This window comes from Antechinus flavipes, chromosome 1, assembly GCF_016432865.1.
Source record: "Antechinus flavipes isolate AdamAnt ecotype Samford, QLD, Australia chromosome 1, AdamAnt_v2, whole genome shotgun sequence".
NCBI lineage: Eukaryota > Metazoa > Chordata > Mammalia > Dasyuromorphia > Dasyuridae > Antechinus > Antechinus flavipes.
Window position 1 is genome coordinate 678,707,081 of NC_067398.1, and position 24,415 is coordinate 678,731,495.

General features: G+C 38.0%; 1 protein-coding gene across 1 annotated transcript; it reads right to left on the bottom strand.

The window, feature by feature from the left end:
- Positions 1-5,716: 5,716 nt before the first annotated feature.
- LOC127545286 (ceramide synthase 4-like) lies at positions 5,717-23,449 on the bottom strand. Its single transcript, XM_051972462.1, has 10 exons — positions 23,277-23,449; positions 16,037-16,154; positions 14,204-14,322; positions 13,968-14,025; positions 12,783-12,833; positions 11,919-12,011; positions 10,204-10,332; positions 8,536-8,642; positions 7,852-8,008; positions 5,717-7,035 (listed from the first exon to the last, which is right to left on the bottom strand). Exons 1-10 carry the CDS (start codon positions 23,447-23,449, stop codon positions 6,880-6,882), a joined length of 1,161 nt encoding a protein of 386 aa, XP_051828422.1. The 3' UTR covers positions 5,717-6,879.
- Positions 23,450-24,415: the final 966 nt, after the last annotated feature.

Here is a 24,415-nt window from a genome sequence, read left to right on the forward strand (position 1 = left end):
GAGAACTGACTCAAATTTATAAGAAATCAAGCCATTCTCCAATTGATAAATGGTCAAAGGATATGAACAGACAATTTTCAGAGGATGAAATTGAAACTATTACCACTCATATGAAAGAGTGTTCCAAATCATTATTGATCAGAGAAATGCAAATTAAGACAACTCTGAGATACCACTACACACCTGTCAGATTGGCTAAGATGATAGGAAAAAATAATGATGAATGTTGGAGGGGATGCGGGAAAACTGGGACACTAATGCATTGTTGGTGGAGTTGTGAACGAATCCAACCATTCTGGAGAGCAATCTGGAATTATGCCTAAAAAAATTATCAAATTGTGCATACCCTTTGATCCAGCAGTGTTTCTATTGGGCTTATATCCCAAAGAAATACTAAAGAAGGGAAAGGGACCTGTCTGTGCCAAAATGTTTGTAGCAGCCCTGTTTGTAGTGGCCAGAAACTGGAAAACGAATGGATGCCCATCAATTGGAGAATGGCTGGGTAAATTGTATATGAATGTTATGGAATATTATTGTTCTGTAAGAAATGACCAGCAGGATGAATACAGAGAGGACTGGCGAGACTTACATGAACTGATGCTAAGTGAAATGAGCAGAACCAGGAGATCATTATACACTTCGACAACGATATTGTATGAGGACATATTTTGATGGAAGTGGATTTCTTTGACAAAGAGACCTAACTAAGTTTCAATTGATAAATGACGGACATAAGCAGCTACACCCAAAGAACGAACACTGGGAAACAAATGTGAACTATCTGCATTTTAGTTTTTCTTCCCGGGTTATTTATACCTTCTGACTCCAATTCTCCCTATGCAACAAGAGAACTGTTCGGTTCTGCAAACATATATTGTATCTAGGATATACTGCAACATATCCAACATATAAAGGACTGCTTGCCATCTAGGGGAGGGGGTGGAGGGAGGGAGGGGGAAAAAAATCGGAAAAGAAACGAGTGCAAGGAATAATGTTGTCATTATAAAGTAATCATTAAATTAAAAAAAAAAAAGAGAGGCATATTGGGGGAGGGAGTGGTCAGTACGAAAATACTTTTTTTTTCCTGAGGCAATTAGGGTTAAGTGACTTGCCCAGAGTCCCATAGCTAGAAAATGTAAAGTGTCTGAGTCACATTTGAACTCCAGTCCTGACTTCAGGGCTGGTGCTTTATCCAGTGTGCCACCTAGCTGTCCCCAAAATATTTTTAAGGAGGGCCAGGGTGAAAGGAGAGAATAAATGGGGGAAAATACATTTAGCAATAGTAATTATAAAAAATTTTCTAAGCAAGTTTCTCTGATAAGGTCTCATTTCTCAAACCTAGAGGAAACTAAATCAAATTTATAAAAAATAAGAACCATGCCCCAATTGATAAATGATCAAAAGATACAATCTGTGCCCAAAGGTCTACAAATTCATGCATATCCTTTGATCTAAAAACACCACTACTAAACATGAATACCAAAAGAGATTCAGAAAAAAAAACAGAAAAGGAAAATGATTTATATGTATAAAATATTCATAACAGCTCTCAGGGGCAAACAAAAATAGAAATTGAGGGGATGCCTTCAATTGGGGAATGGTTCAATAAACTGTGGTATGTATTTGTGATAGAATTTTATTGTTCTCTGGGAAATGATGGGATGCTGTCAGGGAAAAAAATGCCTGGAAAGTCCTCCATGAACAAAGTGAAATATAGTGTATACAAAGTAACAACAATATTCTGGGATAACTATCTATAAATGACTTTGTTATTTGCAGTAGTGTAATCATCCACAACTACTCTGAAGGACTTATAATGAAAAATTCTATCTATATCCAGTGAAGGAACTGATTGTGTCTAAATACAGACTGAAGCATTCTCTCTTTCTTTCTCTCTTTCTTTTTAACTTAATTTTTCTTAAGAGTTTTAATTTTCATTAGGGTGGTAAATCTGGATTTTCTTTTATAACTTGACTTTTATGGAAATATTTTACTTCACATGTAGTTTCTTAATTGTGGGTGGGGAAAAGAGAGAGACCCTAAAACTAAAAAAATCTTAAAAACAAATGTAAAAATAATTTTGTTTTGAATGTAACTGAGGGAAAAATCTTAAATGAATAATTAATTTAAAATGTTTCTCATTTTGCCCTGCCTTATTTAATGTAAACTTCTCAAGAGTAAAAACTGCTTTTATTTCTGCTTGTATTTGTATTCTGACTGCTTCACAATACCTACTAAAAGTTTCTTAATGTTATTGCTAAATCTTAGAATCTGTGAAAATATTCAGATGTGCCCTGAGAAACTGGAGGCTACCATAGAATAGAGGCTCTGCTGCAGGGAGATAGGACATTTAATATTTTAATATCTTGAACCATATACTCTTTCATGCCCTAGAATCAAACTAGAATGTGACCTATTATATTGTTAATCAAAACTACTATTGAGTCACTACATTGAGGGTGATTTTCACTTAGAATGCTGCAGAAGTGTTTGGAAGCTTATCACCATCTCGTGGTCAAATGAGAAAATGGCAGTCTCTTAGGAAATCCAGAGTAACAGACCTGAGCAGGTGGTTGTATAGCTTGCCTGATGGTTAACTGATATATTGTACCCAGCTAATTGAAATCCTTTGCAGAATAATTAATATGATCCAAATTTTCTTTTTATAGAATTAAGGAAAGAAACACTAGAGTCACACAAAGCCACAGATACACTCTCAAATAATGGCCTGAGAATTCTATAACTTCTGAATATATATAATAACAAATTTGAGATTTTCCCTTGAGTATCCTTTAGTATCCTTTGCTTTTCCAGTTTAATATTCTGCTATATTTTTAGACTTTCAGTGTCTTACCCTATCCCAGTCTCAAGTAATTCCTTCCCAAAATAGTATGTCTAAAGAAGGATTGATCAGAAGAGTTGTTCCAATCATATAGATTATGAATGTACCTCTTAGTACCTTGTTAGCAAGAGAAAGCCACTACCTAATTGGTTTCCCATGACTGAGGAAATCCTGTAAGACGATATGGGAGGATGGACAATGTTTTAAGAAAAGCCACCTTTTGTGAGAGCTATAAAACTGAGCAATAGACTTGCCCAACCATTTGGGTCCCTTTCACTTGTTTCCTTAAGTAGGACACAGACCAACACTAGCAGAGTTTACCTATGGTACACAGTGGTATATGTGAACATGTCAGGAAGTGGCGATGTGGGAGCAAGATAGATTGGAAGCTTGAACATATGTATAATTTCTACTTACAAGAAACTGATAATTGCCTAAGGACAGAAGCATAAGTGAGTTACATGTTTTCTTCCTAAAATATTCTTTTTTTAAAATTTTATTTTATTTAATAATAACTTTGTATTGACAGAATTCATGCCAGGGTAATTTTTTACAACATTATCCCTTGCACTTGCTTATGTTTCGTTTTTTCCCCTCCCTCCCTCCACCCCCCCCCCAAGATGGCAAGCAGTCCTATATATGTTAAATATGTTGCAGTATATCCTAGATACAATACATATTTGCAGAACCGAACAGTTCTCCTGTTGCACAGGGAGAATTTGATTCAGAAGGTAAAAATAACTCGGGAAGAAAATCAAAAATACAAATAGTTCACATTCGTTTCCCAGTGTTCCTTCTTTGGGTGTAGCTGTTTCTGTCCATCATTTATCCATTGAAACTCAGTTAGGTCTCTTTGTCATAGAAATCCACTTCCATCAGAATACATCCTCATACAATATCGTTGTCAAAGGGTATAATGATCTCCTGGTTCTGCTCATCTCACTTAGCATCAGTCCATGTAGGTCTCTCCAAGCCTCTCTGTATTCATCCTGCTGGTCATTCCTTACAGAGCAATAATATTCCATAACATTCATATACCATAATTTACCCAGCCATTCTCCAATTGATGGGCATCCATTCATTTTCCAGTTTCTAGCCACTACAAACAGGGCTGCTACAAACATTTTGGCACATACAGGTCCCTTTCCCTTTTTTAGCATCTCTTTGGGATATAAGCCCAATAGAAACACTGCTGGATCAAAGGGTATGCACATTTTGATAACTTTTTGGGCATAATTCCAGATTGCTCTCCAGAATGGTTGGATTCGTTCACAACTCCACCAACAATGCATCAGTGTCCCCGTTTTCCCACATCCCTTCCAACATTCATCATTATCCAAAATATTCTTTGAAAAGAGGCCCACAAAGGAGTTTCCCAGTCCAAGGGGAGGCAGAAGCTGGGCCAAGTTCCTGCAGAAACTCATGACAGAGGCAGAAATGTACCAATATGAACTGAGAGGACAGTTGTTGAACAAGGACTTTGCTCCTGACCACTATCCAATTGGTAGGTGAAGGAGATTCTGGTTTCATGACAGTGAACTTGATCTAAGAATTGAAATTTCTAGCTAGAAACAGGGAATTGCCTATCAATTCTAGGAACTTGTGGGAGCTGGGTGTGGAAGGCATGACATCTCCTGATTGATCCCAAACTCCTGAGTTTGGAGTTCTAATGTTCTAGAGAGAAGGACCCTTGCAACTAACTAGAGAAGTTTTGAAAGTTTAAACCATCTAAGAGTAGACATGAGACCTTAGCATTGGTACCCTTTGCTCTTTAAATGAGTTATTTAGATAATGAAGTTCCAATAAAAATGGGATTGTTAACAGTCCCCAAATGCATTCATCTTCTAAGTAGAGTTTAAATTGCAATGTGATTTTGTAAATCTGATGAGGTCTGAGATTATATAGGACATTGTAGAAAATTATGAATCACTAGAATATCAACTATAATTTCTATCTTTTTCTGATTATGGAAATTCTAGGCAATTGTTGCCTTAAGTGCCTGTGCAGGAGATAAGTCTTCCCAAATAAAGCCCAATTTAGGGAGGCAGGTAAAGATAATAAGCCAAATACTGTACATCTTGAGAAAGAGAACTTTCATTAAAGGAAGGAGCTAAGGCCAGCCATCTCTTCATTTCCCAGTTGACTGCACTCATCCAGACTTATCTATCATGTCCACGACCGAGTACCTTATTTTTTCCTATTCCCTTTTCAATTATCTTTTGCATATTTTCTTCCCTCCATTAGATTGCAAGCTCTCTGAAGGAATTTTCTTTTTCACATTTGTATCCCCAATTCTCAGCACAGTGCCTGGAATATAGTAGGCACTTAATTAATATTTATTGACTGACAGAAGAGAGAATGATCTGGGATGTTAGACATCAATTACCATGACCATCAAAATATAGGGGACTGAATGGTTCCAGATGCCTTGATCAAAAGTGGTCACAATACCTAGACTCCTATAAAGCTCAGGCTTCCATACAAATAGACAGAATCTTCTTTCCACAATGTAGGTGCTTTTCCATGACTTAGGGAATTGGGGAAAGTTTAAGGACTGGAAAAATATGTATTTTTAATATACCAATTCTACCTCAGGGAAGATAGCAAGAGGGCCACACAGTTCAAACCCTGAGGGCCACAGGAACAGGAGCCAGGGAAAGAGGAACTGCTTCCTGAAGATGTAAACTCTTCATTGCCTCTCTGGGCTCATATCACCATTCCCATTTCCCCCTTCCTGAATAAAAAGAAGCTTCCTTAAGGTAGGAAAGGCTTCTTCAAGGAGAACTCAAGCAGAGTGTCAGCAACAGTCAGTGTAGAAATAACCATCAGTCAGCAAGGATTGAGAGACAACTGTGTTAGCAACTGGTAGTGGATTTTTTGACTCAAGTCATCCAGTCTATAACTTTATTAGATATGCAATTCTGCTCCAAAGACCCCATTTCTCCAAACTACCTCCCCTTCACAACTTCATTGAATATTTTGGAAATAAAGGAAGAGAGCCACATACTGATGGAAAACAGTGTAGATGCAGGCATGTTGCCACTTATTCTGCTGCAGCTTCTTTCTCCTAATGAAACAACCAACCTCCAGATCTGGTATCTGCCTGACCTTCGGAAATCATGTTCCATACATACATACATCCTCATCCCCTTCAATAAGGGAAGATAGAAATCTACTAGCCAAATTTCAACAAAAAAACTTTTGCATAATTGGTGATGGGATTGCAAAATAAGTATTGTGATTGAGTAAGGATGGCCAATGATGAACTTCTTCCATTTGGATCTCTGTATCTCTGTGAGGTACAACCTACAGCTTTGAGATCCATCAAACTAAGTAGTCAGCTATTGAATTAAACTGAAAATCATGCTTTCAATTCCCTGCTATGAGAATTGAAGCTGAGATTTAAAAAAAATAATGAAGCACAGTCAACCATATTGCTTTCAATAAAAATACTGTAATTTTGGAGGGCTTTGTATGGTTATTATGTAAAATATTATTTCATTTTTATTGCAACCCTTTTAAATTTTTATTTTTGTGTATGTTGCAAAACAAATAATATGTCAACATAGCATCAAATGTATACGATTTAGAGATGAATCATTATGCACATGTTGCAAATTTATGATCTGTCGCAGATTTATGATAAAAATGTTATACCAATAGAATGTATGATTAGAAAAATTGGGAGACTTCTGGTCTCAGGGATAGGGCAGTTCAGTGGCATTAACTCAGGGAAAAGGCTATTTAAGGGAAGGATCAGTAAGCCTCTCTTAATATCCTGTTCAGAGATTCCATCTTTCCCCTTCTTCCCTAAAATCCAATATAGGTGAGGATGGAAGACAAGGAGAAATAAGAAGTAAGAGGCATTGTACAAGTTCAGGTTTTGTCCTAAGGAACTTTGCACTGGATCAGAATCTGAGAGATTTCTCATACTGACTTAATCTTCAAGCAGTCAGAAGATCAGCCATATAGAGTTCTTCATTGATTTGGATTCTCTGAGGCCCCTGTGCTGAACCAGGTTATGTTGCTGGAACTTGTCAGTGTCTTTTAGTTAGTGCCTGCCCCTCTGTCACTTTAGGGTTGGGGGAGGCCATAAGTGACATTGCTGGACTCCCATTCTTTTTTTGTTCTGTCTCTGACTGCTCATCACTGGTGCACTGTTCGTCTATATCACTCCTCACATCCTTATTCACCTGAAAAACAGACAACAAAGTTGGGTAGATAGAGAAAGAAAGAAGAGTGGACCAAAATAGAGAGGAGCAATCTGATAGGGAGCAAAATATAGGAACCAGCAGAATATAGGGGGAAAGAAAAGATGGGAAGCAAAAGAGAGAAAGATGGTGGAAGGAAGGGATAGAAATTGATAAAATGCCTATTATATGTCAGACATTGTATTAAGCATATTAAAAATTTTACACTTTTTGGTTAAAATTTTTAAATTTAAGTTAAAAATTTTAAAATTAATTTTAAATTAAACTTTTAAACTTTTACACAAATCAGCACTTTACAAATATCTCAAAAAAGAGGAAAATGTTCATTAAGAGACAAGGAGAGAAGGGAACAAAAAAGAAACAGAGAGGACAAAATGATATAAGGCAGAATCAGGAAGATAAGGAGAAAGAAGAAACAGAGAAATAGGTAAAAAAGAGAATGCAAGAAGAGGAAAGAGATCAGTTGAAAGAATAAGAAGAGTCACACAAAGGGAAAAGTGGGAAGTGAGAGAGAAAGAGGAAAGGATTTTGGGTGAGACCTTCCTCCTTTTTCCCATCCATCTCCTAGCCAATCCAGATCTGTCTAGTGCCAATGGGCATTAGAATGCCAGGTCTGAGACCTCATTCCCCTTTTCCCACTTTTATCTATTATCTGTTTTAGCTGTGTAGCCCATTCCCTTTAGGATTTTATTCACTTGACTTTCAGCTGCTCAAATGGCCTCTGAGACAACAGACCATCAGGATCCCTGGGTTAAAGAAGAATCAGGAACCAAAGCCAAGGACATCCTTGGTACATACCTTGCCAATAATAATAAATCTGAAGAACATTTGAAGTATGAGGTATGACCAGAAAATATTGAGAGCCTGAAGAATAAACAGGAGGGCATTGCTGAAGTAGTAACCAAAGAAGGGTTTATGCTCGGCCATGGAATCATAGATGGTGGTGTAGAGGACTCTGTTAAAAAGAGAGGAGGACTCAGGGGATGGTAGAGGGTCAGGCCACCAGAAACATTGAAAGGACCTGGCCTCTAAACAACTTGTGTTCCACATGAGAACTCTTCCAAGAAGAGTGAGGCTTAGTAAGAATCTCTAAGTATGGGGGGAAAGACCCGCAGGCCTCCTAGCCTAACCAAGAACCATTCTCATTCCTCTGTTAAGGAACAGAAAATATTAAAAAAAAAAAAAACTTCATTTATTTATTTATTTATTATTAAAAATTTTTATTTTCAAAATATGGGCATGGAAAATTTCCAACATCCACCCTTGAGAAACCTTGTGTTCCAAAAATTTTCTCTCCCTTCCCCCTACTCCCTCCCCTAAACAGCAAGTAATTCAGTATATGTTAAACACAGGCAATTCTTCTATACATGTTTCCACGACTATCATAGCAGAAAACTCTAAAGAAGGAGTTGGGGTGCCAAGACCCCCCAGGATTCGCAGTCATTGCCCACAACTTTTGCCATTTTCTAGAACTAGGCTTACCTGTATGGGAGAAGAATAAGCCGGCTAAAAAGGAATATCACAGTAAAGATGATGAAGACTATCTCACTTGAATTTTTCCATCGTGCATAATTGAACATCTTGCCTGCCTTGGAATGGAGGAGAGAAGCAGTCTTAGAATGACATAAGCTGAGATGAGAGGGACCTCTGAGGGCATCTTGTCCATTCCCTATTTTGACTTCTTAGCCAGTGGTTGGTCATCTAGCCTCTACAGGATTACATCCAGCAAAGGAAACGCCATTCTTCCCCAGAAAAAACCTATTACACATTCAGATTGTTAGGAAGAGTTTCCTTAGAGTCAGCCCAAATTTGACTCTGCAAAATACCTAGTTCCCACTTCTGCCCTTTGGGGCCAGACAGAACAAATGTGAAGTGATAATCCTATAAACACTTGAAATCAACTCTTATGTTCAACTCTTCCACCCCTGGGGCTTCTCTGAGGCAAGCATCCCCAATGCCAGCTAAGCATGAGCTCCAGAGTCCTCTCATTATCCTAATCCCCCCCCCTCTGGAAGCTCTCCAGCTCTCTGGTGCCCAAGACACCTCTCCAATGCTCTCTCCCTTCTACAAGTCTCTCCCAAATCTGGCTTCTGGAGTTGTACGGAGCATTATAGATGTGACCCGATCCACATGAAACCCAGAGAGATTATTACCTCCTTGTACTGGACATCGATTCTCTGAATGCAGCCTAAGATCTCACTAGATTATTCACTGTAGATTCACAATAACCTTGTTGTTCATTGAAAGGTCCAGGGCTTTTTTTATAGAAAGTATCATCTAATCACAACTGCCCCTTGTGGGCTTGTAAGTTTATTTTAATTTTTAAAAATCTAAACTGTAGAACTCACTGGTTCAGATCTTTGCAGGTTGTAATAGATTGCCCATTGAACTAGAGTTTGACTCCAGCCCCAGACACTAGTTTATGACCCTGAGCAGATCTATAAACTGGGGATAATGATAATAACTTCCTTACATTATTATTGAGCGAATTAAATGAAATAACATATGGAAAGTTCTTTGCCAATCTCAAGATGCTTCCCAAATACATCATCACAACCATCACCATGATCCCGATTATAGTTGTTAGTACATATTTGTTTGCTTGTTGTCTCCCCCATCAGATTGTGACTTCTCTGAGGGCAAGGACTGCCTTTTGCTTCTCTTTGTTTTTGAGTTCTTGGTATAGTGTCTGGCCCATAGTAGGTATCTGATAAATGTTTATTGTCTGTCTTCCATCTTATTGGTATCCTGTCTGTTGCTTCTTCCCTCATTGTTGGGCCACATTAGCAAAAATGATAATGTTTCCTTTAACATAGTTACAGGGTTAGGCCTTGACTACCTTCTCATTTGTTCACTACCTGTACTTAAACACACGTGTGTGTATCACATCATTTTCATCATCATCATCATCATCACCTGCCAAATCGTGGTCACAGATTGTCAAAGAATGTTGGGCTAGAAGGAGACTTAAGACAAAAATGCAGGCCGTAACTACTAGAAGACAGCAACAGGCCTTTTACTGAACTGCTATGAGTACAGAAACATCTGGGGTCACAGCCCTGCCCTTCTCTGGCCCTGTGGCCCCTGCAAAAACGAGACTCTCAGGGGTTCAAGATACATCCTCTTAGACAATTGGCTTGGCTCACTCACCTCCAAGAAAACATCAGACACATCATGAATCAGCATCACCAGGGTTCCAACGCGAATGTAGTTGGAGCAGTAAGAGAAGTAGATCAATGTGATGGCAGAAAAATGATGGATGATTTGCTCTCTGAAATCCTGGGAAGAAGAGGACAGCCATAAGGCTAGGATCTTTGGGATTTCCCAAGAAAGGAAGCTGGATTTGCCTTTGCTCAGGGATGGTAGATCCTGATCCATGCAGTTTCCCTACACTATATCATCCATGACTTCCACCCTGAACTCAAGAATATCCTTTACAGGAAGGCAGGAATGTAAGTTAGGTAAGACACATGGAGTGAAATGAGATGAGGTGGGCAGGAAAGATTTGGTGAGTTAGAGGGAAGAGAACTGGAGACTTGTTCAATTATAAACCTGGGAAAAAGAAATTCTAGTGGATGCACTGTTGTTGAATTGAACTTCACTGAAATGGCCCCTGAGATAAAAGCCTCCTTATCTAATCTTCATAAAAGCACCTTGATCTCAGGTTGATCTGACTGACCTGTTGTTGTTTTTTCAATAAGACAAGTGCCTTTTGATATGAACAGATAATTTTCAGATGAAAAAATTGAAACTATTTCTAGTCATATTGAAAAGATGCTCTAAATCACTATTGATCAGAGAAATGCAAATTAAGACAACTCTGAGTTGTCACCTGTCAGATTGGCTAAGATGACAGGAAAAGACAAGAATGAATGTTGGGGGGATGTAGGAAAAGTAAGAGACTAACACATTGTTGGTGGAATTGTGAAAGGATTCAACCATTCTGGAGAGCAATTTGGAACTATGCTCAAAAAGTTATCAAACTGTGATCCAGCAGTGTTACTATTCGTCTTATATCCCAAGGAGATCTTAAAGAAAGGAAAGGGACCTGTATTTGCAAAAATGTTTCTGGTAGCCCTTTTTGTAATGGCTAGAAACTGGAAACTGAGTGGATGTCCATCAATTGGAGAATGGTTGGGTAAATTGTGGTATATGAATGTTATGGAATATTATTGTTCTGTAAGAAACCACTAGCAGGATGGATACAGAGAGGCTTGGAGAGACCTACATAAACTGATGCTGAATGAAATGAGAAGAACCAGGAGATCATTATATACTTCAACAACAATACTATATGATGATCAATTCTGATGGACGTGGCTCTCTTCAACAATGAGATGATTCAAGCCAGTTCCAATTGTTCAGTGATAAAGAGAGCCATTTACTCCTAGAGAGACAACTGTAGGAACTGAGTGTGGTCCACAATAGCATTTTTATTCTTTTTGTTGTTGCTTGCATTTTATTTTGCTTCTTTTTTCACTGGTTTGATTAGATTTTTCTTGTGCAGCACAATAATTGTACAAATATATATGCATACATTAGATTTAACATGTATTTGTACCATGTTTAACATATATTGGATTTCTTGTTATCTAGGGGAGGGCGTGGGGGAAGGGAGAGGGAATTGGAACACAAGGTTTTTCAGGGGCTAATGTTGAAGAATTGTCCACGCATATGTTTGGAAAAATAAAAAGCTTTAATTAAAAAAAAATTAGTGCCTTTTGATTATGCCAGGGATCCCAGGAATACCCCTATAGAGCCAAATCTAACTTCCCACATTTTCAAGGAGGGCAGTAACTAGAAGCTGACCTCTGTTTTTCCCCTCTTTGTACTTTTCCCAAACCTTGGACTCCCACCATACTCACCTTTCTTTTTACATCAAAGGATAAGGTGATTATCAGGGAGAGGTAGAAGCTAAACTCCAAAAGATACCACCAGTATATGGCAGGCTTCAGAGGCTGAAGGTAAAAGCAGTCATGAGGTCAGATTATGGTACAGAAAGATCCAGGGGTCAAGGGGAGAAACAAAAGGGGATTTGCTAAGAACAAAGATTGCTTCTTGTATCTTCTCTGTCCATGCATGGTTGGGTCTCTTGACCAAAGGATGCTGAGACAACACTTCCTCAAGTCAGGTCATACCTGATTCACTACATTACCATTTTCTCATGGAATTACTGATAGACCAGACCAATTCTACAAATAGATTCTCATTATATTATAGCCAAGCATTTAATACACTTGAAGCATTATTTTTAGTTCTGGTCATTGTAGACATTGTGTTGATAAACTGGAGAGGGACCAGAGGAAGATAATCAGTGTAGCAGAAATCTTTGAACACAAAAACTTTGAACTGAAAAAACTAGAAATGTTCACTTTGGAGAGGAAGAGAAGTAGATGGGACAAGACAGCTGGCTTCAGGTGTTTGCAAATGAGGAAAACCTTCAGCTGGCCTCATAAGGCAGAGTAATGGGCAGATTGCCTATGAGTTAAATCAAGGCTAATTTAGAGAAATATATTCTAATGTTTAGAGCTATCCCAAAGAACAATGAGCCACACTCAAGATCTTCCAACTGACACAGGATGAGCTCTTTTTAAAGATTTGTTACAGAGAGGAATTCCTGTATAGATATAGTCTCTGAGTGCCCATTGCAACACTGGGATGCTGGAATTCGGAGTAAGCACTTGCTTCAGTAGTTAGGGTCCACTGTATTTTATCCTGGGGCTGCTCACCTGTTTAGGGAATCCTTCCCAGCATGCTTTAGACCTCCATAGCCAGGGCTCCTGGAAGAAACAAGGATCAATTTCCCAGAAATTGCCTTCATCAAGGCCCACCTCCATAGAGAGTGACTCAGCCCCATAGCTTGAGTTCGACATTTCCCCAGGATACTCCAAGCACTCAGTAGGAAATATCTTAGCCACATTTTGTAAAATCACACAATATTTTCCTGGTTTCCCCTTTCTCTTTCATTCTCAGGAAAAGAAGTCATGGTTGAAAAGAGGTCAGGGAGAGTTTTGGTCCCAGACTCCTGTTCTGATCTTTGCTGGTGAGTCATTTGCATTTGTGTTGGCTGTGTTGGCTATGGCACAGTCTGAACTGGGGATGGGGTTGGAGGGATTTATCAAACTGGGCACCGACTCAACAGAACATGACCAATTGTACTCCCAAATAGGGCACCTGTCATTGTAGGCACTTAGAAACTGAATACTTAACCAATCTGCCTAGCCTGACATTCTTTATCCCAGCATAAGTGCACGCTTCCTGCAGTTCTTGCCTCAATAATCTGATGCCATCATCACATTTTATTCAAAATTTCTGATCTATCCTTCCTGTTTGTCAGATGGGCCAGTCCAGTTGCAGAGTTCCTGGAATGAATGCAGTTATGCATTTCTTCCACCCATTGGGATATTGAAGGAGGGTATGGAATGAATAAGGGGGAAAAGTAAGGATGGATAGGAGAGCTAAGGAGGGTCAAAAAGAGATAAAGATCAGGGAGCTAAAAGAGAACTGAGGGGGATAAAGGAAAAAGATGAAAAAGTTGAGATGGAGAGGATAAAGGAACAGAGGGAAAAAAAGAATGGACATGACATGGAGAAGAAGGAGAGAAATGAGGATGAGGGTGGGATAAAAAGAACAGAAAGGCACAAGGGGATGGATGGTGAAAGCAGAATATGAGAACATAAGTGAATGAAGGGGATGGAAATGGGCAGAAAACATGAAAAGGGTAAGAAGAGATAGGACAAAGAGTATGGGAACAGAGAGGGAGAATGAAGACAGAAATGAAAACAATAAGAGAGTAAAGGTTAAGGGAAGAAAATGGAAGGGAAAGACAGAGGCAGAGAGTGAGGATAGATAGGATGAGGAGACAAATGGGAAGGGATAGGGCATATGGTGTGGATGGGATAGGACATACTCACATTGTAAAGAGCAAGGAAGCCTCCAAAAAAGAAATAAGAGTAAACTATAAATTTCCAACTGAAAATAAAAAAAATCTAAAGTTAGAGAGGAGAGGAAGGCTTAATGGACAAGAGTATTGCTATGGTGGGTTCATGGGGAGACAGATGAACTGGGTCTCTGCTTTTTTGGCATCATGATTCCCCATCCCAGAATGGACTATTTGGAGCCATTCCTCCATCAGCTTTCTGCAGCTTACCAGGCTTCACAGAATTTCTTGCTCAGTAACGGTCGCTCCTGGTTTCTCCTGCATCGAAACCATCGTTGAACTTGCCTCACAGAAAGGCTACATTGGGTGGCCAGATCATTCAGCTGAGCCTAGATACAACAGGATGGTAAGGGGTTTGGAGATGGAGCAAAAAAAGGGTAGATTTCAGTTTTCAGAGACTACTCTCTCTCTCAAGTTTGCTCAGTCTCACCTTATTCCCTTCCCCCAACACCCTCAGCTCCTCAACTCTGAGAATTTGAGACTCAAAGGGAATGGCAAGGAGAAGGTGGGGTTGCCTCCTCCCTGCCATCCAAAGCCAATGGCATACACTCCCCACACCTTGGCCCCTGCCAGGATTTTTTTTGCCCTGAGGGAAGAGGGTGAAACAGAGGCCCATACTGAAGGAATCTCTCTGACAAAATCAAACAGCATCATTTAAAAATAGTCATTATGTGCTGGTTCTGTACAAAGACAAAATGAAACACTCCCTGTCCATAAAAAACATCAGGTATTAATGGCTGGAGTTTTTGAACTTGGAGTTAGAAAAATTGCTTTGGACTCTTACTAGCTCTGTGCCTCTGCTCTTTACCTCTCAGTTTCTTCATCTGTAAATTAAAGCATCTAACTCACAAGGTTGCTAAGATATCAGGTAAGGCAATATATGTAAAGTGCTTTGCTCACTTTTGAAAGCATTAAAAACAGGGAAATAAGGGAAAGGGTCTTAGGAGGTGGCACTTGAACTGTGGAGCAAAAGGTGCAAGTGAGGAGGAAGAGTATTCCAAGCATGGGGCACAACTTGAGCACAGAGTCTAGAAATTAAAAGTTGTGCATCACAAACAAACAGCAAGTTGGCAAGTATAGCTGGAATATACAAGGCAAGTGTGGAATTAATTTGTATGGAAAAATAGGCTAAAGACAGAATATAAAGGGCTTTAAACAGAGAAGTTTTTTTTTGTTTGTTTGTTTTTTTATCAGTGGTAATAGGGAGCCACTGAAGCTTCTTCAGCAGAAGAATAACAACATAGACTTGAATTTTAAATATGATCTATTTAGCAGCAGTGGGGAGAATGGAATGGAGGACTGGATGTAAGGGGACCAAGTAGAAGGTTTTTGCAATCATGGGAACTAGAGGGATAGAATTAATGATGTGAATGGAAAGAAGGGGATGATCGTGAGGAAATATGGGAATCAATAAGATTTGGCCACTTATTGAATATGGGTGTGAATGAGAGAGAAGAATTGAAGATGATTCCTAGATTGCAAACTTTTATCCACAGAACATAGAAAGTGAGACCTGGGAATGACTTAAGAGTACATAAAGGGGCAGCTAGATGGCCCACTGGAGGCCCCAAAGTCAGGAGGATCTGAATTCAAATTCTGCCTTAGACAGTTAACTCTTACAAGCTGTGTGACCCTAGGTGTTACTTAACTCCAACCACCTCACTGAAACAAATGAAAAAAAAATTTAGAGTACATCAAGTTCAGGCCCCACATTTAAGAGATGAGTAAACTTATGCTTAGAGTGAGAGAAATGACATAGCAAGTCATCAGCTGAGATTAGAATCCAGTTTTGGGAAACTCCTAATCCATTCTGATGCTAAAAATTGGTGGATCTTGGTGCTCAGAGCAAGAATTGCTCTGCTGAAGAGAGATGGAACCACAAGGAGCCTGTTTGTGAATCAGTCTTGAGCACACATCTCACTGTTTCCCCTACTTCCTATTCAGGAACACTATTTCCTTGAAAGCAAATATTTCCCTTCTGAGGGGGATTGGCGCTTAGACCTCTGACCTCCTTAAGAGCATCATAATTCGTCCCTTACTCACCTCTTTTGGATTTTGACTCTGAGAACGAAAAAAGGACTCCAGGATTGGGTTGTGAAAAGCCTTGATCCTGCGAGCATCATGCACACCCATGAGCCTGCCCAGGGGCAACCCAATGACCCTATGAGAGGAGATAGAAAGAGATGAAAACCTAGGAGTCCCTGAAACTCGGAACCTTTGGAGTTCTCTATTTAGCTAAGGCCATCTCAGAAATGTCATTTTTGGTTCTGAGGCCCTTGGAGTATTGGAGGGCCTGCTTTCAGCCATTGCTGAGTGCCAATGTGATATGACAGAATTTCCTTATTGATTAGGATCTGAAGAACTTTTGACCTATTAGATACGGGAAAAAGAAAAAAAAAAGATGATGACTATTCTCTGTTTCTTTTTTCTTTTCTGACCTACTGCAGTTTATATGTGACCAAGTAAGTGAATTGATGTATTAACAATTGTTACAAAAGTATTCCACAAAAAGACCAAATCACTTAAAACAATTCCTACAAAGAAAAAACCCTTACAAATTGAAGACTGTAGTAATAAGGTCTGAAAGCTATACAATGTGGCAAAACCGGTAATGCTCTAATTAGATCTGAAAAGGATTTTAAAAATTTGACATCAATTATTCAAAATATTGACTTGTAGCCAATGTGGTTGATGAGAAATCTTGCCCAAGTTGTCAACAAACATTTATGAAGTGCTTAACACATGCAAAGCATTCTGGGCAAAGAACTAGGGATACAAATGGAAATAAAAAGACAGCTCCTGTCCTGAAGGAACTTACATTTAATTAAGGAATACATCAGATTTTTTAAAAAAAGAGCTATAATGTAGGGGAAGGGATAATACCTGCAATGAGGACATCATGACAAAATCTTGAGAATGAAAGATATCTGGCTTAGGTCTTTCCTCATAATGGAGGTTCCTGGAGCAACTTACCAATGGGATAAGTATATATGATATCTTGAGATTTTAATTAATGATAGTAGAAAGCAGTAATTTTAAAAATATACTTAAATTTAAATTTTTGTTACAAAAATGAAGTTTTAGCCTTAACTCTCAACCTGAAAACTACCTGTTCATATCATTTAACCATTTAATAAATTGGAGAATGATTTGTTTTCTTATAAATTTGACTTAGTTCTCTATATATTTGAGAAATAAGGTCTTTATTATAAACAGTAACTTTAAAATTTCCCCCCAGTTTTCTGCTTTTCTTCTAATCTTGATTGCATTTGTTTTATTTGTGTAAAAATCTTTTAACCTAATGTAATCAACCACATCCATTTTACATCTCATAATGCTCTCTATCTCTTGTTTGTTCACAAATTCTTCCATTGTCCAGGGATATGACAGGTAAAATATTCCATAATCCCTTTGATGCAGGTGTGGTCCCTTTTAGATTCCTTTTCTTTCTGATTTCCAACCCCTCCTAGTTGATGTAATTATCAATCAAGGACCTTTTGAGTCACAAATCCTGGTCCCTTTGAATTCCAATAGAAGATCCAGGCCTGTCCCAGCCCCACCCGGATCTGAGCCAATTTGGGGCTACACCCACAGGCCCCTTTAGCTAAATCTCCTATTATAAAAGAGCCAAGCTGGGACCCCCTCTTTGCAGAGGTCACAAACATGCCAGCTTTATGCCTGGCATGCCAGGACCCTCTGTCCACTGGAACTCTATGTCCGGTGTCCTTCTTATCTCTACTTTTACCTATTTCCTTAACTATACTTTAGCCTTACTTCCAAACCCCATAGTAAACCTCTTTTATCAATCTAGCTTTTTGGGCCAATGAATTCCTTTACTGGGGACCCTCACGCCACCACTAGACTTCATTTAACTCCATATCCTTGCGCCGAATCCAATGAGGTTGCAGGGGAGCTCCATTTGACTCCCTGTACCCTGAAACTGCCACACACCTCAATTAAACTCTAATTTCATTTAGGTACCCCATATCTAGACCTCATCATCCTAATTTGCTTATGGTATCGCCTTTTATGTCTAAATCATATACCCAATTTAACCTCACTTTGGTATATGGTATGAAATGTTGGTCTATACCTAGTTTCTGCCAAACTGCCTGGTTTCCCCAGAAGTTTCTGTCAAAAAGTAAGTTCTTTGGGGGTTTATAAAACTACTAGATTACTATAATCACTTACTACTATGTACTAAGATCATTCCATTAAACCACCATTCTATTTTGATGATTGCCATTTTATAATATAGCTTGAGATCTAGTATTGGAAGGCTTCCTCCTTTCACGTTTTTCTTTATTAATTCCATTAATGGTGACTTTTTTTCCTCCAGATGAATTTTGTCATTTTTTTTTTAGCTCTATAAATAATTTTTTGGTAGTTTGGTTGACATGGCACTAAATAAGTAAGTTAATTTAAGTAGAATTGTAATTTTTGTTATATTGGCTTGGTCTACCTATGAACAATTAATATTTTCCCAATTGTTTAAATCTGACTTTATTTGTGGGAAAAGTGTTTTACTGGAGATGGGCCAAGATGGTGGAGTAAAAGTAGAGACTCACTTGACCTCTCACAAATTCTCTTTCAAACAACTTTAAGTTCCTGCCCTGGCTTCCAGCCCTGGCCAAGTCTCTGAATCAATGGCAGTACTGGAAGGTTCCAGATTCTCAGCCCAGAAATACCAAAGACAACTTGGAAGGTCAGAAGGAAGAGCCTTGGGAAACCATCATAGGTGTGAATTGAATATGAAGGGATAATATCTAAAAAATAAAATTAAGGAGTAATAGAGAAATATACTGGAGGAAAGTTAAAGGGAGAAGTGGAATGGTGTAAATTATCTGCCATAAAGAGGCAAGAAAAAGCTTTTACAATGGAGAAGAGGGGGAGAAGAAGGTGTGATGAGTAAGCCTTTGTCTCATCAGATTTGGCTCAAAGAGGAAATAACATATACACTCAATATGGGTATAGAAATCTATCTTATCTTGCAGGAAAGTAGGAGAGGAAGGGAATATGAGAAGGGGGAGAGATAGAAGAGAGGGCATATTGGAGGAGTGTTTGGTCAATAGCAAAACACTTTTGAGGAGGGTCAGAGTGAAAGGAAAGAGAGAAAATAGAATTAAACAGGGATAAATATGGTCAGCAATAGTAACTGGGTGAAGCTAGTTTCTCTGGTGAAGGCTGTATTTCTCAAATGTGTAGGGGACTGAATCAAATTAAAAAAAAAAAGAGCCATTTCCCAAATTGATAAATGATCAAAAGATATGAGCTATACCCAAAGGGCATATCATGCATATCTTTTAACTTAATAATATCATTCCTATGCATGAATCCCAAAAGAGATTTTTTAAAAAAGAAAGGAAAAGAACTTGTATTGAATTGGGAATGAAACAAATCAGAGACAAGAGGGAAGAGGAGACAGGTCAGAGAATGCAACTGCCTCTCAGTGTCCTTGTATCATCATCCTCTCACATGAAGGGATCTTTTCTGCTGGTCAGAATTAGATCCCCAGCAGCCACTAGCAGGTGGCTCCCATAACAAATAGCACTCAATGTGGGGCACAAGAAAGACAAAAAAACAAAGAAGCAGCAGCGTTCAAGAGCTGTTTGTTGAATAGGATCCTCCCAGGAGAATTCCTTCAGTAACCCAAGGGGAAGGAAAGGGAGAAAAGACCTGGTAAGACTTTTTCAGTAGGGGTAATTAAAATGGGTCAACACATCAAAGGGCCGACTTAGGAGACTTATGCAAGAATTATGAAAAATTCCTACTCTGACTACAATCCTACTTCTCTATTTGTCAGAAAGTTTGCCTCCATGATGAACTTTTATGATGTTAGAGCAAATTACTTCTCACAAGATCCAACAGCTGCTATAGCATCTCACTCTGCAACCATCCAAAGGAATTGGATGGAAAAGATTTTGACAGAACTGCTTGCATTCCTTAGCATGCAGACTCAGATAACAGCCACTGCACAAACTTGCTGACCATACTGTTGGGGGGGGAATAATTGTGTTCCCATAAAACAAAAAAAATGGGGAATTGTTAAGCCTGTAAAGGATTAAAGTGGATTGTACCATTAAGAGGTGGGTCAGTTCTCCAAAAGCCCCCATAGCTATGAATCATAACACACTTGAAGGAATTGCAAATCTGCCTTTATTGACACAGATGTTGCTTGTGAATTGAGAATGAAATAAATCTGAGGCAAGGAAGAGGAGAGAGGTCAGAGAATACAACTGCCTCTCAATCTCCTTATCATCCTGTCACTTGAAGGGAGCTATTCTGCTGGTCAGAATTAGATCCCCAGAGGCCACTAGCAGGTGGCTCTATAACCTGTTACCATGGTGACAGGGAATATCCAAACACAAAATCAGAAGAGGATAACACTATCAAAATGACCCCATTCATGGGCTCAATGGAAAATATGAAGTAATCTCAAGTCCAAAAAGAATTCATGAAAGAGCTCAAAAAGTTTTTTAAGAGTCAGAAAGGGAAGGGGGAAATTGAGAAAAGAAATGAATGATGAAAGAAGAAAACAGTTTCTGAAGTGATGAAAAAAGAAAACAATAGAGTTGACCACATTCACTGAAGAAAACAATTCCTTAAAAATTAGAATCGGACAAGTGGATGCTAATGATTCCATGAGATTAAAAAAAAATCAAAAGAACTAAAAGGTAGAAGAAAATGTGGACTATATCATCATAAAAACAATAGATATGGGAAACATCCAGGAGAGATAATTCGAGAATTATTGGACTATCTGAAATCCATGATCCAAAAAGAAGAGCCTAGACATTATCTTTCAAGAAATTATCAAGGAAAACTATCCTGATATCCCGGAAAAAAGTACAAAGTAGGAATCAAAATAATCCACCAATCACCTCCTGAGATTCCAAAATGAAAACTTCCAGGAATGTAGCCAAATTTCAGAGTTTCTATATCAAGGAGAAAATACTGAAAGCCAGAAACAAACAATTCATCTCTCATGGAACCACAGTCAGGAAAACACATGATTTACCAGCTACTACATTAAAGGACTGAAGGAATAAGAATATCATATTCTAGAGGGCAAGGAAGCCAGGATTACAACCAAGAATCACTTAGCCAGCTAAACTGAGATAATACTATTATTGTCCCTCAGACTGTTGGAGGGCTGGACCATAGTAAAAAACAAAAACTTTGTTTTGTGGGCCTTTAAATAAAGAAACTTCATAGCCCTGGGTGAGGGGGATAATCATCCTCAGCTGCCGCATCTGGCCCGTGGGCCATAGTTTGAGTTCCCCTGCGAGGGAAAAGTAGATATTTAATGAAGTAGAGGACTATCACGTATTCCTGATGAAAAGACCAGAGCCGAACAAAAACATTGATTTTCAAATATAAGACTCAAAGGAAGAATAAGAAGGTAAACATGAAAGAAAGAGTAATTATAGGGATCTCAATAAAGTATAACTTTATATTCTTATATAGCAATATAATATATGGAATTATCAAGAACTTTGTCATTATTAGGTCAATTGAAAGGATTTTATATAGACAGAGGCATGGATGTGAGTTAATTTTGCTGGAATGATCTCCAAAAAAAATTAGAAAGAGGAGAGAAATAGGGATGCATTAGGAGAAGGAGGAAAGACAAGGCAGAAGGGGAAAAGTTTTCTCTCATAAAAGAGGTACACAAAGAAAAATTTTTACAATGGAGAAAAATGGGAAGGAATAAACAATGCTTGAACACCACTTCCAATGAAATTGATTCAAAAAGGAAGAATGTATGTGTGTAGGTGTCTATACACATGTGCACACACACAGTTGTATAGAGAAATGTAACAATCAATAGGGAAATAAGAGGGCAAGAAGATAAATCATTTTATTTGTTTAAAATTTGTTTAGAAGAAAAATTGAGTTTTGAGGAGGGAACAAGATAAAATAGAAAGACAAGATAAAATGAGAGAGAAGAATAAACAGAAGGGAATGGGATGAAAGAAAACACACAATAATTATAACTCTGAATGTGAATGGAATAAGCTAATCCATAAAATGGGAGGAGATAGAAGAAATCATTAGAAACCAGAATCTAACAAATAACAAATTGTTAGATACTTGAGATAGACCTGAAACATTCTTGAAACATACAGATACACACAGAGTTAAACTAAAAGGCTGGAGCACACTTAAAATGTTTCAGCTGAACTAAAAAAAGAGAAGAATAGTAATTGTGATCTCAGACAAAGCAAAAGCAAAAACAGATCTTATAAAAAGAGATATCATAAGAAAATGTGCTATACATAATTAAGTAATATAACACATTTTTATAGCAAGTTTCTCTATTAAAGTCCTTATTTCATATATATATATATATTTATGTTGAGTACAGAACTGAGTCAAATTTATAGAAATAAGATTGATTCTACAATTGATGAATAGTCAAAGGATGTAAATAGGCAGTTTTAAGGAGAAAAAATTAAAGTAAACTATAGCTATATGAAAAAAATACTCTAAATCTCTATTGATTAGAAAAAGACAGATTTAAACAGCTCTAAGGTAGTACCTCATATCTATAAGAAATTACAAATGCTGGAAGGAATGAGAGAAAAACAGGTACACTAATGAATAGTTTAACTATTCTAGAGAACAATTTGGAATTAGGTCCAAAGGTCTACAAAACCATGCATGCCCTTTGACATGGCAATATTATATCTGTAACTTAAAGATATCAAAGTTTAAAAAAGGAAAATCTATTTAAAAATGTATTTATAGTAATTCTTTTTGTGGTGGCAAAAAAAAATTGAAATCAAGGGGCTGCTCATCAATTGGGCAATGGCTGAAGAAATTGTGGCATATGATTCAAAGTGAAGTGAGAACAACTAGGGGATCATTGGACTGAGTAACAGCAATGTGGTAATGATGATCAGCTGTGAAAAACTTGACTAATCAATACAGTAATCCAAAACAGTATTCAAAGATTCATGATGAAAAACTATGATCCACTTCCAAAGAAAGAGAAGAGAGACAGACAGACAGACAGACACACACACACAGAATTGATGAACTCTTAGTACAAATTGAAGTACGATTTTCTCATTTTCTTTAATTTTCTTACTTTGGGGAATTGTAGCTGGTATGGAAATATGTTTTATATTTTACTTGTATTATTTATAACATATTTCTTGTCTTCTCACTAGGTAGAGGAGGGGTGGGGGCAAAGCATGACATTTGGAACTCAAAATTTAAAAAGAAAATAATGTAAAAATAAATAATTTTTCAAAATGAAGAATGGGGAGAAACTTACCTCTCAAAGCTATATCTGACAATTAATATGATAAATGTCAGTGGAATAGCTGCTAACAAGTCCTTGGGGTGAGTGTATATGATTCCATTTGAATCTTCCATGTCAGCCCATGAGTACTGAGAAGGGAACCAATATTCCTGCTTCCAAAATCGGTCATACATGCTGGTCAGCATCCTGAAAACAAGAGATATAGTTTTATTGAATATGTCTCAAGAAAATGGTAACACATCTTTGGTAAGGAACATCATATGCTGATTAATTTTTTAAAACATTTCGGTAAACTGAGGGTAAGTGTATATGATTCTTTGATTATAAAAACAGAGAATGTCACAATTGCAAGTTACCTTGAAGTCATTTTACAGAGAACATGATGGAAGTGTTCGTCCCACCTCCCTAGGATCGTATCCTTATCACTAATCAATGTGACTTCATCGGCACTGAGTAGAATTTTGGCCCATAAATAATCTTCAAGGTTTCATAAAAGCACTTTGTATTATTACTATAAACATAAAACTGAATTTCATCTGCCTTATTACTGACACAAGAATCATGCATCTCTCTAAATTTCACTTTGCTTTATTTTTGATGGAATTAAAGAATGGCTCCTTAAGAGAAGGATAAACTATCCTGATGGTACACCCTGTGGAGTTCTTGTTTTTTATTTAGCAGTTTCTCAATTTCCCCATCATTTCCATCAATCAAGTCTTTATGTTTGCTAGTATTCTCACCCAGATGAGCAAATGCAGTGCCGTACAGCAAATCTTTGAAAACTTCCCACTCCTTTTCTGTTTCATTGCTGCCAACTGTGCACTGGCCAAACTTTCCAAGTTAGCAACAAAATGTTCCCACTCAGAAAAGCATTCTAATATGCTTACATTAATTCTCCTGTTAGTCATTTTGTTTTGAGGCTGTTGTTCTTGTTGAATGGGAATATTTAGTTTGGAGAGGATAGGTCTATGATCAAACTAGCACTCTGCATCACACTTTGCCTTGTCATTCTCACATCCTATTTCTTTTCCTTACAATCACATAGTCCATTATGGGGTTTCTACAGCTTTTTTCACGCATGACCCCTTTTTGCCTGAGAAATTTTTGTGGATTCCAATCTTAAATCTGAGCGATGGTATTTCTGGTAGCAT